General features: G+C 29.5%; 2 protein-coding genes across 3 annotated transcripts in view; both read right to left on the bottom strand.

Moving 5' to 3' along the window:
• The window catches only part of LOC111029527 (ataxin-2 homolog), a 36293-nt gene extending 25878 nt beyond the window's left edge, over nucleotides 1-10415 (bottom strand). The window contains exon 1 of the mRNA XM_022308548.1: nucleotides 9681-10415. The gene's annotated coding sequence lies outside the window, so the exon portion shown is untranslated. The remainder of the gene's footprint in view (nucleotides 1-9680) is intronic.
• Nucleotides 10416-12219: 1804 nt separating this feature from the next.
• On the bottom strand, nucleotides 12220-20478 carry LOC111030001 (pleckstrin homology domain-containing family G member 1-like). Of its 2 annotated transcripts, none has more exons than XM_022309285.1 (8): nucleotides 19651-20478; nucleotides 18539-18633; nucleotides 17538-17654; nucleotides 17296-17446; nucleotides 14463-14636; nucleotides 14145-14300; nucleotides 13990-14085; nucleotides 12220-12691 (listed from the first exon to the last, which is right to left on the bottom strand). In XM_022309285.1, the coding sequence occupies exons 1-8, from the start codon at nucleotides 19750-19752 to the stop codon at nucleotides 12560-12562; spliced, it is 1023 nt and encodes a 340-aa protein (XP_022164977.1). In that variant the 5' UTR covers nucleotides 19753-20478; the 3' UTR covers nucleotides 12220-12559. The 2 variants fall into 2 exon arrangements, with proteins under 2 accessions (XP_022164977.1, XP_022164986.1); XM_022309294.1 differs by having other exon boundaries at nucleotides 12548-12691; nucleotides 13994-14085.
• Between the last annotated feature and the right edge of the window lie 1393 nt (nucleotides 20479-21871).

Genomic DNA, 21871 nt, shown 5'->3' with positions numbered 1-21871 from the left:
ATGCGAGATGCAACGGCACAAAGTATAAAACAAACACAGATGATGTATATCGTGTCAAAAACATTACATCATACCGGTAACATAAGTACAGGATTCTAATTCAGATCAAGGATACGTTTTTATCTTTTTATGCCACACCTAGAAGGCCACTATACCATTATATTATGTAGGTACGTAAAATTTCTTCGAACTCGGGACTGTGTGTGTTCATATTATCAATATCGTTCATATATAAAACATGGTGGTGTTTTCGTGTGAATAAATCAAATCAAATAATATATATGTGAGTATTTATTATTCCCTGGACAAATTATACGAGTAGTTTTATTTGTTGACTTCGTGTAAAAATAAAGGAAATAGTAGCCTAATTGAATTACGCATTATTCGATAAAAAAATAACAGCAATTCTCGTACAATCGAAAAATTAAAAACTTAATAAAACAATAAAATCTAAATAATTACAAAAGCATTCAAATAATATTTTTTATTTACTTACTGTACCTAACAAAAAATCTAATTATTTGGTTCATCGAACAAAACATGATTATATAGACTTGTATGTTGCCATTTATAGTAAATGTTTCTAAGACTACGTTATAATTAGAATACTTACTGCAAAATTTAATTTATTCGTTAATTGCTATATGAGAGCTCATTGATTCTATAATTTGAACCCGAATCATTCAAAATAGGTACATCCATGGAATTATTAATAAGTATTATTACTAACCAGTAATATTGCATAGCTCTGGACTAATTGCAGTGGACCACTTGACCACTACGTTATTGTGACGTGCGCACTCGACAACATGTATTTAAAAGAATCTGCAATCTGTATTAGTTGTTAGAAAGACAATATTTCAATGAAATAAATATTTTTAAATGCTATAGTAACCTACACCGGCGCGGAAATAGTAAATGTACACACTACACGATGTATGATTCGACGACCGATGGGTACGATGTGTAACGCAGTCTGATTAGATTTGGCGGACACGGCCGTGGCGATCGAAAGCGTAAAATCATAGCGTGTGAGACACGACTGCTGCACAGCTCTAATCGTTAATAAATTCAGATTGAAATTCTCAAAACATAATGTTAACGTGGTTTTCCCAGGCCGATTATGAACACCGGGAGAATCGTCTCTGACGATCACAATATAGGTATCCTCGATGGGTAAGGTTGATCGCCGGCCTTCGACCCGATTGTATAATGGCGAGTCTTGAATAATACATCGACAAATTCTGACATCTGGAGATCCGTTACTTAAATACTATTATAAGATTTTATAAGATTTTAATCTTTTCAAATTTAACAAAATTTAACTATTGCCATTTGAATTAAGCATTGCTTGACATTTGCAATCACATGTTACCAACCCAATTTGGAAAAAGCTAAGAATGGTGGTCTATTCAAAGTCTGAACTTCAGACAACGATTCCAGAAACCCTTCCGAGTTCCAGGCAGCCACAATCTTCTTCGGGAGGGGGTCTTATTATTTCTGTTAACAGCCAGAACAAAAAATTCAACAACAGTCTATATATTATAATCGTGCAGCACATGAAGGAGACAAATTCAGAGCCATATGTGGGAAAGCGTGAAGAGGATTAGGTTTAAGTAGGTAAAATTGTGAATTGTTTTACTTTTTATCTTCTACAGCTCTATGTAGGTTTATATCTACTATTTTATTCCATAGGCATAGGGATTCCTACCCGAGTATGCAACTAATGTTAAAATGCATGGTTTGCAGATCAAGAAGTGAAGGTTCGGGATTTTATTCAGGCGCAGGATACATTTGCACTAAATTTTTCTTTCATTACACGTTATATGTAAAATACACGAGTAATGAGTGTGTAGACGCCAATTGTCAAACCGAATCTGTACGAGGGAAAAATATAATTATGTAGATACTATTCTATGCATCTGTGATCAACTTAAAAAACCCGGCGGCTTGTTTTACAACGAAGCACTAATTAAAAATACCTGTTTTTAACTATATATCGATGTTATTAAATTTAATAATAATATTATGATAAACCAGCAAATCAATATAATGGCAGTCGAAATTCAAGGATGTTGACATCGAAAACCTCACTGAAAGTTATTTAATACATAGGTAATATAATGTATTATATTATTTTATAGTTCATTTTCAATTTATTATTTGTCTATACTATCAATCGTAATTCAAACCAACATAATGATCATTAATTACACATATATGGATTTAACTCAAAGACTATCAACTAAAATATTAAATACCAATACATTTGAAAAATCTTTGAGGTTACTTAAATATTTATGAATTATCCATTAAGTACATGTATATATTGTATAGTACCTCACAACTTACGGTTGGTGCATTTAAATCACTTCATGATATAAAAATTTTAAAAAAAGATAAAAATATTATTTATCAGAATTTAAAGTGTTAAAACCGGCTAGTTAGAAAAATATACATAGAAAGTAAAAGTTGTAACGATTGCTAACAAATAGGTCACCAAAAAAAAACGAGCTCAAAAATGATAGTAAATACATGTGAAATGTTTACATCATAGCATTATACTCGATACAAAAATAATTACATATAACAATATAACAATATAACTATAAAAAAAAAATGTATAATAATAAATGAGAATAGCATTGGCTTATAGAAATATATCGTTAAAAAAAGCTAATTTTCATTTAGACTTATACACTAATTACTTTTTTTGGTGACGGCAATTCTAAAAGTACATCAATATAGATGGTTGCCATAATTAAAATGATAGTTATCAAATTGCCATCAGTAATGTGAAATTAGTCATATTACTGAGAATAAAATATAATATACGAGGCTGACTATAATATTTGCAATTAAAATTAATTTCAAAGCAAAAAACTATTATTTTTCCAGACTATAATAAAAATGCACATCAAATAGTTTCTTTGGAATGTGAATGTTTTGAATTTTGTGTATGCGCAATAGATATAGTAATTTGTAAATTTGTAAGTGTGTTGGAGACTTGGAGACAAAGAAAATCGCATAGCGTTTAACCAAATACAATCTCATAAAACTATAGATAATGTCAGATATTTAAACAAAAATTAATTCATTGTTAAGGAATAGTAAATGTATTTATAGTTTATACTTTATAGTAATATTCATAAACGAGTCTTAATGTTTTTCTTTCCCGAAACTTAATAAAAATGAATTTAAAATCCCAAGGTAATACAGTCTAGATATTGATTCACCTGATTATAAAAAATATATATGAATAATTAATGAATATTATTAAATAATAAAAATCTAAATGTATGATTTTTTTAAAAAAATTGTATACTTATTAATTATTGAAAATATTCTATCAGACTTAAATACACTACATATTTTATATTTTTTCTAAAAAATAATGATTATTGAAGTACAATTAATTATTAACTTATATAATATTCCTTTCGCTTTTTTAATATTCAATTTGTCTGTTTGAAGTGGAGCCATATTTTAAATAATTGTTCACTCGAGTATTTTTTTAACAAAACCTTCACCTTTTCCAGGTCAAAATATATGCTTAACACAAAAACTACGATTAGAGTCATTAAATTAAAATTATAAAGTTAAAACAAACCATTAAAATGGTATATAAATCTGGAATTTCGAACCACATATTTCAACTGTAATTAATATGAAAGAAAATGAACTATGAATGTCTAAGTCATGTTTTCAGACAATTATAAGTTGTTCGTAGATAATCCAATTAGAGGATTTAACTTTTACTTAAATGGTTGACCGAACATCAAAACGAAACATATAAATATGAATCACTTTCTTAAGACTGTACAGAAAAAAGAAAACTAACTACTGACTATTCATTTCAATCACACAATAAACAAAAATTAATTAATTATTAAGTACTTGATGTAATATTATGAAGCATCAAGTCTATTTCAGAAATTTTTTCTATAAGAATAATACAAAAAAACTTTTTAAAAGAAAAAAACGACGGAACTCATTAAGCATATTCAAACAAATATAATATTATTATTTATTATTCTATTATATTAGTTTAAATTTAAAAACGATTATTGCTATTGGGGGACGAGGTGACCGAGTGGTCTGACGCGTCCGCTGCGACGCAGCCGATCGCGGTTCGATCCTCGGCCACCGGGCGGCATTTTTCTCTGGACAAGTCGCGGTGACCGGAGAACAAGTGCCGCCATCCCCCAACCGGGCATGGCAGAAACCTACGGGTGCCCAATAGAAATTCTGCCAAAACAAAAACACACACGTGTTCCCCCCCCCCCACAGTCCCAAAACTCTACAGTACCACACAACCTACAGCTAATGGCTTCAGTTGCCGAAGCTTAAATCAAAAAAAAAAAAAAAAAGATTATTGCTATTAATTGGCAAAATGTTTGTCCATTATTAGATATCAACATTTTTACTAAAAAAATATTCTATACTAGAGTAATAAATAAAATATTTTAGTAGAGATATATTAAATCCAAACATTTAAAAGTCTATAGGATTCATAATATTTATACAAAAAAAGTCATATGGCATGCATCAAGATGCATCTTAAATATTATGTGAAAAATATGAAAGTACAAATAATTATAATTTTATAACTAATAGTTCTTGTAATATAAATTTTGCAATCAAAGCTGCATATAGATAGTCACATACAGAGTTATAAATTATGTATTATAATATAATATTATTTGTAAAATGAATGACGATTATTATAATTGAGTATACGAGTACGTAATAATTAATAGGACTCGTAAGTTGATGACCTAAAAAACGCATATATGACCCAAAAATGTTAAAAGAAATGTCCACAAAGAAATTAAAAGCCATCCTTTTTAAAAATAATTTTAATGAATTTAATTTTATAAACAACAAAATTTACAACAAAATGTATACTATAATAAATTCTATTTTTTTGAAAAAGTATTTTAAGTAATGTGAGGTAATATTTATTTGTGAAGATTAAAAATTTTTTTTTATCAAATTAATTTTTCTATAGTTAAATCGAAATATTTTTCATTTTAATTGAAAAAATTCGATATAAATCACGAAAAAAAATCATAATTATATTTTACATATCAGTGCCTGAGTTTAAGCCATTAAGTTAAATATTTGGACACCAATTTACACAGTTTACGACATACTAAACCCTACGGGGTTATAACCTCAACCACTTTGTTATAGTCATTGCTTCGATGATTTGAAGCAGTAAACATTAAATAACAAAAAAGAACAGTTAAAAATGATGAAGAAACAGCAGTTTTTCTGGAGTACCATAGAATAGTGTTACGTATTTTTAAGTGTAATAAACAAACACTATGAGTTTAATTAAAATGTTTATGTCTTTGTAATTTTCTGATGGTAGTTGTCTTTTCAAAGAATTACTTTTTAGAATACGATTTGCACTAGAAACAGTACTCTTTAAGTCGACGGAGAACGTTACGATAATCAATAACATCCAAGAATTTTATTTTTATTTTCTATAAATATTGTAATAATGTCCGTGTCTTCAAGATAAGATCAAAGTGCAACTTGAGTTGATTTACATCTAAAGCCATGTTACATAGTGTGATTAGGTAATATTTATGCAATGGAAATTCTTGTAGTTGTACAATAAAAACAGTAATATAATCTTATGTTCTTATAAACTACGTGGGTTCCTCTCAAAAATTTGACTGTATTCATATTGTGTATAGGTACGCGTAGGTTTCTTCCGACTACAAATACTTGCTGGTTTATAGAACTCGTCTGCAAGCACAATTATAAGTGACAAATTTAAGTGTTTTATAGCGTGTTCAATGTTTATATACTAATCATAGTAATCGGTAAACGCAGATATATTCAACCTTTTTAATTTGTTGATATGAAATCTGTGGCCAATTGCCAGGTAAAAATATTCATATCAGTCAATTGATCGGATTATTTTTATAGAAAACGTATGGATATTATGTGATTTGATATGCATTTGCATTAAACAACAACGATATAGTACACTATATTATAAATCATTATACATATATACACAATAATGTAGACAGTAAAATAACCTTTTATTTAAAGATGATTCATTTTGAAAGCGCCAAATAGTTATATTAATATAGGTAGGTACTTAAAATTACATAATGTCATACAGGCATACAGCCATAATGATTGAGCAGTATTTTCTTTAAGTTAATACGTTTCAACATTTGATCTGAGTATAGGTACCTAAATCTATCATTTATTATACATCTTTAATTTTTGTTTTAAACATTGTACATGAAATATTACATAAGAAAACTTCATTTTTAATTCCATACAGGTATCCATTACCTAGTAGTTAAGTCAAAATGAATATCATATATTCATGTCTTTGCAATCTTCTATATAATCAATTCAATGATATAAATAATACTTTGTCAAAAGTAATAGTAATGGCTAACTAGCTGATTTTTTATACATTTAAGATAAGGCTTTTTGATACCACTATCGATTATGTAATATATTCACTATTATTTTAAAGGCATATTTTTTTACTTTTAATATGATGTGACTATTTTGGAATATAAATAATTATTTATTAGTTGTACAATTTTCATCTTAAGTTTTCATCTATTTAATATAAATAAAACAATACATGGTTTAATATTTATGTTTATAAAATAAATATATTTATTAGTTTACAGCCATTTTAGAGTAATACAGTTAAAAAATTGTTGAAGTACTCCTGTTTTTCATAATTTTTTCGATAAATACAGACATTTAAAAATTAATTTTTGTATTTGTTGTTCAATCGGAGTTTACAATATTTGTAATATAATCATAACTTAACCTAACCTATATACTGGTTATACTGGAATATTGTCTGCATTGTGTCAAATTGTTGAACTTTTCAATTAGAGGCCCTAAAAAGCGTAATCCGAAAAAATGCATGATTACAAAATAAAAGACGTCTGCTTAGAGTCTAAAATACACAACAATATTTAAGAATTATAATGGTAGGTAAACTAAGCTACTAATTATAGAAATCATTTCACAAACTTTTGAGTTTTATTTAGTAAAAGTAATTTAGGACACATTTTAATAGTTCACATTGACCCGACTTGATCCTTTGTATAGACGGTGCTGAATACCAATAAACTGTTAAACTTTTTTGTAACTCGTTCAATGCCATTTAAAATTAAATTAAGTTCGTTTTATCTAGTGATATGCCTATGTGTATTATATAGTTTCACTATCATTTTGATTACAGTGTTTAAAAATTGAAATTGATTCTTGTTGCACAATATATACCACACGGTGGCGGTATCCGTTGCCATCGGGTGACTTCATAATAACGGCACCGTTAACTCGCTTCAATACACTCTGAGGGCGACCAGTCATGAAATCTAATGAGTTGATTTATAACGGATAGACGGCTCTAGTGCGTTGCATTGAATTCTAATTAACGTTAATAGTTAATACTAACCATGACACGACAGAGGAAAAATAACAATAATTGCTATAGTTCATTTTGACATTATAAGCCTCATTATCAAACTTAAGCGTCATCAAATACAGACCAGTAATCATGAAATATTCATTAAGTATTTTCATAACGGTTTATTATTAAAAATACGATAGGTCTATGTATATTTTTGAATATATAATAATATAATTTAACACACATGATATAGTGTGTTATAATTTTTCTACAGTAAGCGTAATGACTTTTTAAACAAATCCTTTATTTTTCAGAGTACCTAGGTAATTATTATTATCCAATATACTGCAAGGACATCACAAGTAATAAAAAAATTAATCTCTCTAATACACATCACATGTATAGGTATCTACAGGTTGATTAATGGAATATTGTTAGGTCATATTATTATACAAGATATTATCATGAACAATATAAATTGTATAGTTGGGACCTTCTTTTAACATGGTGTTATAGAAGAAATTTACATTTCGGACAATGTCCAGATTAAACAGATGGTTAAAAATAATAACCCGTTTTAAACCAATTTGGATTTAATTAATTAAACACTAATCAAATTTCAATCATTTTACCTTCAGACCGTTGTATTAAAAAATGTAATCTATTATTAGGTATAATATATATTATTATATATTTTCAAGTAACGATACGCTAATATATAACCTGTTCCGTGAACCGAGGGAATGACCTCTGCAGAGGACTATGGTTGTCTATGTATTATGATACGAAATTCTAAAGTCTATGATTGTGACATTCATCTCGGGTGTAAATATTATGGCAACTCGGTGAATTTCCCTAGTCACGTGTAGAGGTATATTATGAGTAAGTGCATTATGTATACATTTTATGTATAAGTTAGACTTGTTCGAGTGTTCACGCATGTCTGTCCACCGCTGTTGTACTCGTAGATGGTTAATTTCACGCAAACCAGACCGACCGAACCGATAAGTTGCACGAGCGAAAAACCAATATCTACCTACTCGCTGCAGGATCCCGAACCGACCGTTCGCGGGGAAAATATGGAATGCGCCACCGCCGTGCATATTATAATAAATTATAATATAATATTGTAAAAGAAATAATATATACCAACGAATAAAACATATAATATGATTAACTGGTGTTTTTTTCTCGGAGAAAATAAAATAGTTTCACGCGGATCCATTATTTGCAGTGATGGTAGGAGAGAGTTTTTGTGGCGTAACTGCAGCGTGTTCTGATTATCGTCCACACTATAACGTCACTATAATATTATAATTTATAATATGGTCAGGCGGATGCCATTGCCATGGCTCGATAACACTGTGATTAACGGGTGATTTATTAAGACACGCGCTCGCAGGGAGGTGCCGATTTATGAGCGATCGATTGATTTGTAATGGTATCTGTCGCTGCAATTGAGATATTCGTCTACGGGGGCGAGTCGCATAATCAGTACCAAAATTATGGTGGAGGTGGGGGCAAAGGTGGTGGACCGGGCATAAAAACATTTAGAGGCACCATTATATTTGTTCCAAACTTATAATATAGGTATTAAGGCTTAAGGATATAAACCAGTAAACTACAGGAGTATTTTTCTAAGTAAACTCGTTATAAAACCACTAGATTCGACAATTACAGTTTTAAATATATTTTAAACAAATTAATACATAGGCATTAAACTATTACAAAAACAGTTAAATTTTAAATATTGAATTCAGACTGATGCAGAGTGGATTGAGTGTGGACAAAATAACTAAGTGAGAATTAGAGGAAAGAATGGACCGAGGGTTAACTGGGATATTTAGAGAATTCACTGAAGCGAGAAAACTTTTCAATTAGGAAAAAATAAATGGACATTTGAAAAGATTGTGAGGGATGTCGTAGACGCCAAGAGAATGGTGAAGAGTGCAGAGGAGTAATCGTAATTTTAAAGTCCTGAAAATCCTATAGTGAGGTTCCAGTATTACAATAGTACGGTTTTTTTTTTGACCATTTACCCATTACCGATATAATAATAATGTACAATATCATTATGCATGTAGGACGTAGGTGTATGACTTCGGTACCTATCTATTATATTACATAATACCTACATGTATAATATTACATACACGTGATAAAACCACATTTATAGATACCTATATGTCATCGGTCTCGCCAGCCAAATGATGGTTGTGATTATGTATTCTACACCTACACTTAGATCGAGCGTATTGTTACTTACGAGATCCTGGTCGTGCTGCGGACAGTGGACGTTCGGAGCGGCGCGTGCAAGAGGGTCGCATGGACCTCGGCGGTCAACAGGATCGTCGTGCGGGGCTGCGTTCTCCACGGACGTAATCTAGGTACATATGAATGTGTGGGCACTTCGCGCGAGTGGTCACGAGTTCGCAGTGCGCATTACTCGCGAAGATTACGACGAGTGTGCAACACCCGCGTGGTGTACGCGAACGACTCGGCGGCTGTGGAACCGAAACGTCGCGGTTTTCGTCGGCTGATCAACGCAGTAGAAACAGAATTAATAACAGCAGTCTCGCAAATATCGCGTGGATGTACCGCGGGAGTGAAAAGCAACAGTGTAGACACACCCCGAACGAGCGTCGCTAAATATTAAGCTCTTCCGTCAAACAAACAAACGACGTCGTGCGGTGTCGTCTCGCCTATACGAGTCGCGCTATTGTACAGCCAAGTCGTACGATAATATTATATATTTCAAACAGAACGATAGTAACAATCACGGGCGACGGGTAAAACGACGGTTGCGATATTATAATTACGATTGATAATCAATATTATTATTATTATTATTGTTAATGGTATTGGTTGAACAGCCGACGACCGCGGTGTGTGCGTCGTATATTGCGTGTGATCGACGAACCGACACTGAGAGAGCACTGCCGCGGCGGATTTGGCGGCGGGACGACGACGGTGCGCGCGTAACGCGGTCGGCGGCGATCGCCGGGGGACCGGCCGAAAGACTCGGCGCGTCCTCCACCATGCAGCCCGAACCCGGGCCACTTCCACCGGCCGCAGCGGTCGTCGCCACTCGTCGCCGCCGCCTCCGCCACTACCATTTCGCGCGCGTTCTTCTCCGCGGCGGCCGGTGCAACGCCCCCGTGGACGATCGCTGCGGGTCGACGACGCGGGTTTTTTCACACGGCCGGAACAAAGAGACGCGCGCGCGGCGTCTGCAGGCGGATCCGTCGTTCGGTCACCGCCACCGTGTAGAGAAGATTCTACGCCTTCGTCGTGGTCGTCGCAAAGGGCACACACCCGGGGCGGCGAGTTCCGTGGCCGGGTCACCTGGACCGGCTGGACCGCGGTCGCGGTGAAGGATAAAAATATCGACCGAGGTACGTTGTAGGCACGTGTAATAGACCGCCATCGCATATTAACGCGCATTACCATTTTATTATGTCCTGATACGCAGGTCTGAAAAATCCCCAATACTATTATCTGGAATAAATGTAATTGTTATCGTCATGCCTTTTTTTCAACATTAACGTGTCAGACAATGATACAATTAAATCGCAACTTCCTATTACAATATTACCTATTGTGAAAAAAACGCATTTAAATCTACCGGATTTCGAGATCAAATACAATATGATCTAAGATGTCACAGCGATACTTATGAATTTATGATGATACAGGACTTTTTTGACATGCTGAAGGTATTTCGAAAAGCTCGTACGCCGAGCCCAGCCCCCATGCTATACACGTTAACTTTGCAGAGTTGTTTCAGTGATTGATATTGATGAATTACTATCAATGGGATTTTGATGAATTTGCATTTTATTCCTTGTAACAAACACTCTGTTACTAGCTAGGAGTATCTTCAAATGTGCACCCCATATATTCCTTGTTATAGATGTATATTTCTCTATATATTAGCAAATAAGTCGTCTCATATAAGTATTACGACCGGCGGCTCTTGTTTTATGTATTTAATATATTATATTTTTGGTGGGAGTTTTAATTTGTGCACGTCCGCCTGCTGCAGTTCCGCAGTATCCTATAGAGATGATCTGAGGCAATCTCGAGTGGGATTCGGCTGGGAAATATCTTAATTTTCAATCGTAAAAGTACCAATACTGTATCAACTGCGATTGCCAACAGTCTGACGACGACAAAAGCAACACCGGTTGCAGTCAACAGGAAATCGCAGAGATTCCTCAAACACGCTTACACACATATAATATATACGCTATTATAGTATACCTCTATAGTCTATACCAATACACATATTATTATGACTCATTGTTTGGTATCTGTAAATCCATCACGTCCCGATTGGTATACAACACTCGTTATTGCTTGGCCATCGATACTTCTTTTTCAAGCTCTGTAACCAGTTGTTCGGTCTACTTAAATTTTCCGAGGTTCGCTCTAACTACGAACTTCGTCCGTAAACGGATAACTAAGCGTGAGATGTAAAAAACTAAAGACGTATTATGCAATGCCATGGTATTGACTATTGAGTGTATTACTCATAAAACTATAAAAGCAATTAATTATCATTATAGGGACGACTGTACGAGGAACGAGCTATAAATCATTATTCCAGTGATTGATTATATTATTACATGGTAAAAGTATACACAATTCGTACAAACTTTTTACTATAAAAATACTTACCAAACTTTTATTTGTATAACTAATTAATAACACAATTACATATTTACACAACTAAACAATATTTTTTATTGCATAATCGTTAGTTAAAGGAACAATAATTGTACATAATTTGAATTATTGTAAGTTATAGTTATAACATAGGCTATTCAAAATATATGTGTATAGGTATGACAAAATAACCTTTTAGCTATGTTTGTATTGTAACAGTCATATACTGATTATCAGATTATATACACAATTATAAGTTATAATATTAAACAGTATAAATTTCATTAAGCTCTAAATAATATTTAACTCTTCCGTAAATAATTATTTAATTTCGCTTATATTTATTTATATTTGCATCATAAGTTCTACCCATACATTTGAAATGCCTTAATATGACAAGTACCTATGCAGTAAGTATCTAACTCTTGATAATTAAATAAAAACTGTTTTCAGTAATACCTGTGTAAAGCTAATTAGTTAAATACTTCTAGGTCTGTAAAAATATTTGGCCATTAATTCAGCGAATCCACTGCTTGAAAGTCCTGAAGTGTCTTTTTTAATATCGTTTAACATTTTAACCCAAAACTTCTTCTCCTCCGCTGAGTTCGCCTGTGGAATAGGTAATTAGGTAATGCGTTTCAATAAGTACACGTATATAATGATGTTATCATTGATACTTAAATAAGTTTGATGATTGCTGATCAGAACTTCATATTTGTAAGATTGATAAATGTTAGATAATACAGAACCAAGACAAAAAATGTAATGTTTCAATTTATCTAACAATATCTACCAGAACATTAAACTTGTTCAAATAATAATACGTTTAATTAAACAAAACAAGAGAGTCATTAAACTGAGTGACCTAGTATTTCAGTATTTGTAGTACTTATGGTCATTAATTTATTTAAAAAAGTTAAGAGGAGACAGAAAAAATAACGCTAGGTACATAAGGTGTGAACAATATTTTTTTTATAAATCTATCTTCCATACATTATAGTACCTACCTACATGGCTGCATACCATTACTATCTACTATGTCTCACCGTGTTGTGTCGTCGTACATTCCCACCCACCCACCTACCTACTAAATATTTATAAATTTATGATTCTCATCTTCCCGTTCAATGCCAAAATGAAATTAATAATTAAACTTAAAATGTAAACATTAATGCCCAACTACATACAAACCTAACTATTAACCATACAAATCCTTAGAAACTTTTTAGTAAAAATTAAAAATTCAATTTACTGACTCCAAAATATTGTCAACTGTTTCATTTTAAACTTCGGATAAATCAAAAAATCAATTATAGATACTCAGTATTTTAATTAACGTCTTTAATATACCAATAGAAATAATTTGCAAAAATCATATTTATAAAATATTAGAAGAAACTAAATGTATTGGTCAAGTAATAACAAATAAATGATATTAACTTATACACATTTTTACTTTTATCAAATAACATAATAATAATACTGAAATAATCAATAAGTAATAAGTAATAACTAATATTAAAATTTATAAAATTCCATGAGTATTTAAATAATATTTTATTATCAACGAAACCGACGATAGTGGTCCAAATAATGAAGATTTCATTAATTTGTTCATTCAAATATTTTTTCAACCTCAAAATGTTTAGGAAAAAATACTCCATTGTAATATATAAATGTCAAACTATATAAGCAGTGTAAAACAATATATTATATATAATTATTAAGTATTTATTTTCAAGATTTTAAATAGATTTATTTCAAAAATAAAAGTAATAACTTTTATTCATTATTATAGATATATTATACCCGTAGCAAATCTTAAGACAACAACTGCAAATTAAATCCTGATCAGCTTTTAAATAGTTAATTTTATTTATCACAGATTAATATGATAATAAATTTACTTGCAATGTAAACGAATATTTAGATCCAGCATTGGATACTACACGAAAACCCAATGGATATCCTTTCACATGTTCAATAATGGTGAGATTCTTACTCTAAAATCAAAAAAATTAAAATTTTAATATAATGACATTGCTAAGAGTTAAAAACTTACCAATATATGAGCTTTGTATTCCAACAGTCCGCATTTTTGTTCTTTGACAATCAACAACATATTGTTCAATATAATCACATGAAGTTTCTTCTTCGTTCCCGCTATCATTAAATCGCCTTCAGCATGTAATTCAAAACAATTGTTGGATAGATCGACCTGTAGATAACAATACATTTTTACAGTTGATTTAAATCGTATTATAATTTTGTATTATTATGGTTAACGAAACACGAATTATTATAAGGATAAATAATTATTATTTGAATATAATGACAATCTATTATGCTGCTGCTGCAGAGTGCAGATGGCTGTTATTACATTTGTTTTATCCTTCAAATGTAGAATCATTAATCGTATATCCTTAATACGGACTTCTTTTTCATATTTATTTTTCGTTTCATTAATAATTTTAGCTAAAAGAGCCATTTTATCATAAGCTTTTACGACTAAAGAGTGATCAGTTTCGTTACATGAAGTATATGCAGCCAATTTCTGTAAAAAAAAAAAACTGTAAACAATGATTGAAATATTTCGAGTAGGTAATAATTTATATAAAGCTTGATTAATCGTAATTTTAACTCAATAAACAGTGGAACTAAAAACTATTCATTACATAATTGCTATTTGTTTTTTTTTTAATTTATAAGCTACCCCGGTGATTTGAGTTGCAGGAATCTCAGCTTTATTTCAATTATTGAGGAATCATTTTTCAATATTAAAATTTAGAGAAAACAATGAACATAATGTACCTAATACTAAAACGTCTAAAGCAAAACAAAGAACATAAATGCATATTATAGATAAATACAATGATTAATATACCTACAATACAATTCTAAATTGTTTTGTGTAGTTCCGTATATCCTTTGAGAATTTTTGTACGTTAAGGTTACCTGAACATAGATTTTCAGATTTTTTCATTTTGTTTTTTACTTAACATTCAAAAATTGTTATTAGAAAAACAATTTTGTTTTAATAAATAATAAAATAATTAAGTTTAATTGACTGGCGAAATCTATTGTAAAATGATTTTCCTGACTTGGTGACGAAAATTATTACTAAATAGGTCTGTTGTTTTCCTGCTCCCCTCGATAATGTTTGTAATCAATTATTGTTAATTGATAATTTTGTTGGTTAAGTATACTTATTAACTAACTTAAAAATTGTGTGTTAAACTGGTTGATCGAGAAAAAGCAGTACAATCTTTTCCATAAAAATTATACAAAAAATATTTGTCTTTGTTTAAGTAAAATAAAATATGAGGAACTTTGTATATTGAATTGCGAATCCTTATCGCAAGTACCTGTGAAAATTGAAAAATTGATTAATTTTGAGCAACAAAAAATTTTGAAAATGTTCGTCACTATGTCGAATTTTGTCAATATTTGAACTTTAGAAACTAATGACAAAAAAACATACCTATATAATTTTAAATTACAATAAGAAAAACTAATTTTGTTCGATTTTTTGATTAAACCAAAACATTGCTATCGACGCTTTAAAATGAAAAATATATTTTTTAAATGATAATTTAGGCAAAACTATAATATTTCAAGTTTCTACGATCAATATTTTTTAAAGGATCTCAAAATAATAAAAATCATTAAAGAATAAATCATTATTACACGTTTGAGTAACAAGTATCGTTAAAATCTAAACTTCAGTCACTCGTAAAAAATGTATGCAACTTTAAGCTAAACCATTTTATTGAAGTTAATGAGACTGAGTATTTAATTTTAAAACATAAGAGGTTAAAATTAAAATTTTTATGAATTTTTTCTTACAAAAGCGCATATGCAAAATTTTTCTTGACTTGTAGGAATTTATAGTCTAAACTTTGTGACTTTGAATATATTATATTTATTAAATGGGGTATGACAGGTATGTGAAATTTATGAGGAACCTTATATTATATTTATTTTTCAAGATATTACGTTTACAAAAATTGTATAATACCTGTATGACTGTATTAATCTAAAAAGGGGGAAAATTTAACATACCCATAAAAAGCACCAATTCTTAAATATTTTGAAAATTATATCATACTAGTAAATTTCAATGTGAATATGTTGTGAACATTTCAAGTCACTATAGTTACTCATTCTTCAGTTACAGACTGCAGCACAAAAACAAAACTGATTTTGCAGAAAACTGATTTTGCTTAATAATTATTCCCTTATTCCCTAATTGTTTGTTGTTGTTAGACATAATTTAGTTTAAACTGGTATGATTAAAAAAATAATCTGAATTTACGTGTTCAGATATTGTTATTAACTTAAAACATAACAATAAGTAAATAATAAATTCACTCTAACATTATAGAACTATAACAACAATAATGGGTTATTCAAACTCAAATTTACTATGTTGCTCGTGGGTCGGTTAGAAAAAGCAAATAGTGTACTGACATCATTTTTAAATTGCAGTTCATTCAAACGATTGGTTAATCTCTCACCCAAATGATGTAAATTCATGATGTAATTCACCCCAATAATATATTAGGTCCAATCAATATTTAATATAACAATAATGGTCACAAAATACCCGAACATCGGTCAATTTTACAGAATAAATATTGATCGTTAAATATGAGTGATTATAAAAATTATATCTGTAAATAAATTACATTTACACAATTCTTATTTTCATTCTGTAATTAATAGATTTTAAATTATATTGACCTTATTTGCTATAAGAGTTTAGAAATTTAGAATAGTATTATATTATTACCACAAGTCCAGGCTTGGATGTAGTGCACAGATCTGGGGGGGGGCTACATTTTTTTAATAATTCAAATACAATATATCTACATTGATTATAATTTATAAATACAGTATTAATTATAGTACCTATTTATAAATTCTAAACAATGGTAGTATCTATTAGTAGGCGTTCGTATTTCTTAGAAGGGGGGGGCAAGGCTCCCCTGGATTCGTCTTTGAGTTCACAACTACCCTATTATAGCATAATATGTAATATAAAAAAAATATTGTCTCTTATTTTTAACAAAATTATGTAATGACTGTACAAAATGAATACGAAAAACGCAAATTATCTGCAGGCTAATTTGCACATTACTAGACTTTGTATATACAGAAGCACATGCCACAATGCACCCAATATATTGTATACATCAACATCAACATAATACCTTAAGTAATAAATGGTATCTTAAAATACGCTGTACTGGCAAAACCAAATAAGATCCAAGTGGAAGACGATGTCCTAATTCATTTTGCCTTTGATGTATGATGTTGGTTGGCAGTTGACTTTGAGTTATTTCTGATATTATGGCATCAGAACTAAACATTAATAAGAACATTTACTTTATATTTTATCGTTTTTAGTGATTATTATTTTATAACAAGATAATATTTACCTATTGTAACTTACTTTTGAAAATTGATGCAGTATGTGGAGTAAATAATAAATCTAAGATGGTTATTTAAAAAACAGTGAGCAATTTGTGGTACGTTATTATTTGCCAATCCTAATTCGTTTAAAAATATTCTGTAATTAATAAATACATTTATGTTTAGAATAATATATGTTTATTAGATCAATTTTATTAACCATTTTTGACGTTCCATTAATATAATATATTCATAAACATATTACCTATACTTATTAACTGAAGCCTCTTACGATTTTTTCAATGTGGCCCGGTATACCTATTACCTACTAGTATTATCATTATTGTTATGAAGTTATGAAATAAAAAAAATAAAAAATATATATATTAATTTAATAAAAGCGCTCTTCTATCATTGATAGTGGATATTGACCAGAACTATCCTATAAAATAAACAATAACATGTAAAAATCACCATGCTTATGTTACTGCAGTCCGTCTTCTATAGACAAGCAATATTACTGTATAGAAAAAGTAACAACATAGAAGGCAATTTTTGATTACTCGATTACTTGTACGCAGGTTGGTTTAGCACAGAAGTGCGAGGTAATAGGGAAAGATTAATATATACTTAAATTATTGTATATTAAGTAGAGACAACCTAGTGCATCCCTGTGAGATGTTATTATGCCACTCGTAATGCTGTTGTTATACACAATTCTTGTCTAGTAGTTAAAGGTTTATGACCCTACCTGGGCCATTTATAGCTGATCTAGCAATTCCTATAGCTGATAAAATGACCTATGGCTTTTGTACATTTATATTTTTTTTATAAACATTACCTAAATGACCAAATAATAAAATTGACAATCCTGGACCAACCAACTATAGTTGGGTATATATAACGCGATATAAGTATTAAGAATAAGGTATAGCAGCATAAGATGCTTGCATTTCCTCTAGATCAATAACATTTTTATATTCATATTCATGTCATCTAAACTTAACGTATATTATAGAATAAAAATAAAGAGATACCTACCTCGAAAATTCATAAATTTCCTTGATATTTCCAAATAATTGATTGCAATGTTCTTTTGACAATATTTGTTTATGTTTCCAATACTCCAAATACTCCTATTATATCATGTTAAATATAAATATTTATTTTAGACAAAAAAATATTTTTCTAGATGGTTATACTGCTTAGTGCTAATACATATTAGTATATTACCTACAATAATTAATAATTTAAAGTTCAAATGAACAGACTATTATTACATTACAAATGTCAGGGGTACCTCTACAGTTCTACCACCCACTGCGACACTTATTCAAACTATATATAATAGTTTATTATAATAACCAGGGTTTGGAGCTTAAAGCATTTGTTTATTTTTTGGCTTTACATTCAATCTAGCAGAATGCTATGAGCATCTATGTCATATTACTATGATATTATCTGTTATTATTATTTACGGCTTTTGTTGTTAAATAAATATGAAATTTTGAAGTGCTTATTTTTCTTTTTGCCGAGTTTTTATTTTTAACCTCTTATTTGATTGCTTAATATGAAGTTTTCAAATACTTGTTTAAGTGCTTATTTTTTCATTTTATTTAAATTAAATCCCGAATCCTGTCGGTAATAACTATAAATATATAGTTTATTATTTAGAACATTTGATAGGTGTATATCAACATTATTATTATACTTGTTGGTACGATAAAAAATTAGATTTTATCGCTAAAACTGTAAATTAAATGCTTACAAATGGCAAATGTGAAATGATATACACATCAACCCACTTCAAGCTGTATAATATAGGTTTATATAAATTTGCATTTCTCTAATTTTAAGAACAATAATACTTTTTTATCAGCGTTAATAGTTAATACTAATTATTCTTCAACAAATAAAGACAAATAGGTATAGAACTGTATCCACTGCACAGTGCTTATGATAAAAGTATAGTCTATAGACATACATCAATAAATGTTTTGAATATTTAGCCTATTTAGGTATAATGAGTAATATTCAGTATTATATAATATGCTAAAAATGTTTGTACTTTTTATAACATAATTTTGTATTCAAATATTTAATATAGAAGAGTAATATTTTAAATATGTATATAATATTAATATTAAACTTACCACTACTATTTCTTTCAAATGATTTACGTATGATTCTTCGGTTTCCAAAATCTCAGTAATCACCAAATTCTTTTTGTAAGTTATATCGCAATAATTATTCATTACGTCTAAAGCATAACTACATTACCAATTACAACATCACATCACATCCTGTTTCATATACGAGTAAGTAAACGACTGTTTTCATGCAGTACCACAATCAGTTAAATCTTTGAAAAATAATATTATAATATGCACTTAAGCATACAAAAGGTAAATAATTATGCATTTTCAATATTACGTAATTGTTTGTTTCCTCTAATAAATGTTTTAATTTTTTAATGAGTACATATATGAGTAATACATTTAGAAATTACACAGGTTTGAATAACATTGTTATAACAATCATAAAAAAATAATGTAGTTAACCTCCTATATGTAAGTCATTGCAAGTAATTTTTTTTATGTCAATAATTAAAAAGTAAAATCGATTAAAAGTATACCATGACATCGCACCACTATATCAATAATATACCTACTCAACTTTATTTAATTATTTGTTCAGAGAATGGGAAAATATACCTCTTCGGCTATATTTTAGCTACTCCTCTCGAAACAATACCCATAATTACTAAAAAAAAATATAGCAAAAATAGTATGTAAAATATTACTTTTTATAGTTAATTATTGTTGGACAGTGTTGATAGTTGATATGTATTATAATTACAATTTATAATATGATCGTCTATCGAGTCTCAACTGCATTGACGCGATGTATTTATTCGAATTTAGCTTAATTAGATAATTAGATCTCTGGAGCCATAAGGCATAAGTTTTATTACTATTAAAAATACCTATATAGGTACGTATAATATTTTAAATAATACTAAAACATTTTAACATTTATAAAATTTCAAATCACTGATGGAAAAATTAATTTAGTACAATAAAACTTAAAAATGTTATACAAATCTATAATCTAGGTATATTAATGCAGCCTATAAAATGTTTTAAAATTTTGACACCGGGGGTAAATGCCCCTATGATGCCCTCCGTTAAACACGTATCTGGACCCAAGAACGCTAGGTGATAATTAAAAAAAAGTTAACTTTATTTAACTGAGTTAAGATAGTAGGTAATAGTATCCATACTAACTTCAAATTGTATAGAAATTTAAAGTACCTATTTATGTATTAAATGTTAACTAAATTAACTTATTTATTAGGTATAAGGGTATTAATATTTATTAACTTATAACATTGGTATCGCCCATATGCTGACTAACTTACACAATAGTATTAAATATATTATAGGTACTCATCTTAATTCATAAGTAGGAATATACTTTGCATATTGTTTTCTAAAATTACATAATACTTGTTCTATAACATACAAGTTTGACGTTTCGTGTTTTTTAACCAAGAATAAGACATTTTTTATTTTATTTTTTTAACAATTTTCAATTAAATTTATGATTTTGAAGGCATTTACACTAAAGCGCGTTTTTTTAAATTTTATTTTATGATTTTTACTTCAAACAGTGACTTTGAAACTTGCCTCAACATTGTTTTTACCTAATCGAATAATATATCGTACCTAATCTTAATTTTTGTGAGAGTGCGAGCGACGGAAAATAAACTAGAATAATTATTTTTTCAGATTAAAAATCCTCGTTAAAGACTTGATGACTAATGTTGTGAAGTCCTGTGATACTTTTTTTGGTTCAACACTTATTTAAAATAAAAAAAATTAAGTGAGTTTAATAGTTGTATTATTTTGAATTTGATAATATCTCTGGATTTTTAGGGCATTACATTCCACCTAATCATAGGTATACTCAAGAGTCAAGACTCAAGACCTATAAATTCATTGATTACTCATAGACAAAAGTACAAAACGGTAGGTAACAAAACATGGGAATAAGTTATTAGTCTCATTTATTTTTTTAAAAACCAAAAATCTTCAATATCAACATTTTTACAAAATTAAAAAAAAATTCAATTGGATATTGCTACGATCATACATTTTACTTCAGTAGAAACAACTTGTTCACCATCAAGAAAACGATAATAAAAATAGAAAAATTTTAATTTAAATATCTTATTTACGAGTTTCGTAAGCGAAAAGGATAATAATATAATATAGGGCAATAAACAGTGAAGGTAAGAGGTAACATTGATCTTCGTTGTAGTGACGCGCATGCCGAAATCCATAGGTATGAGATAAAAAAAAGATATTATGG

The sequence above is a fragment of the Myzus persicae genome, unplaced genomic scaffold (genome assembly GCF_001856785.1).
Source record: "Myzus persicae strain clone G006 unplaced genomic scaffold, MPER_G0061.0, whole genome shotgun sequence".
In the NCBI taxonomy this organism is placed as follows: Eukaryota; Metazoa; Arthropoda; class Insecta; order Hemiptera; family Aphididae; genus Myzus; species Myzus persicae.
This window is presented reverse-complemented; position numbering and strand designations above follow the sequence as displayed.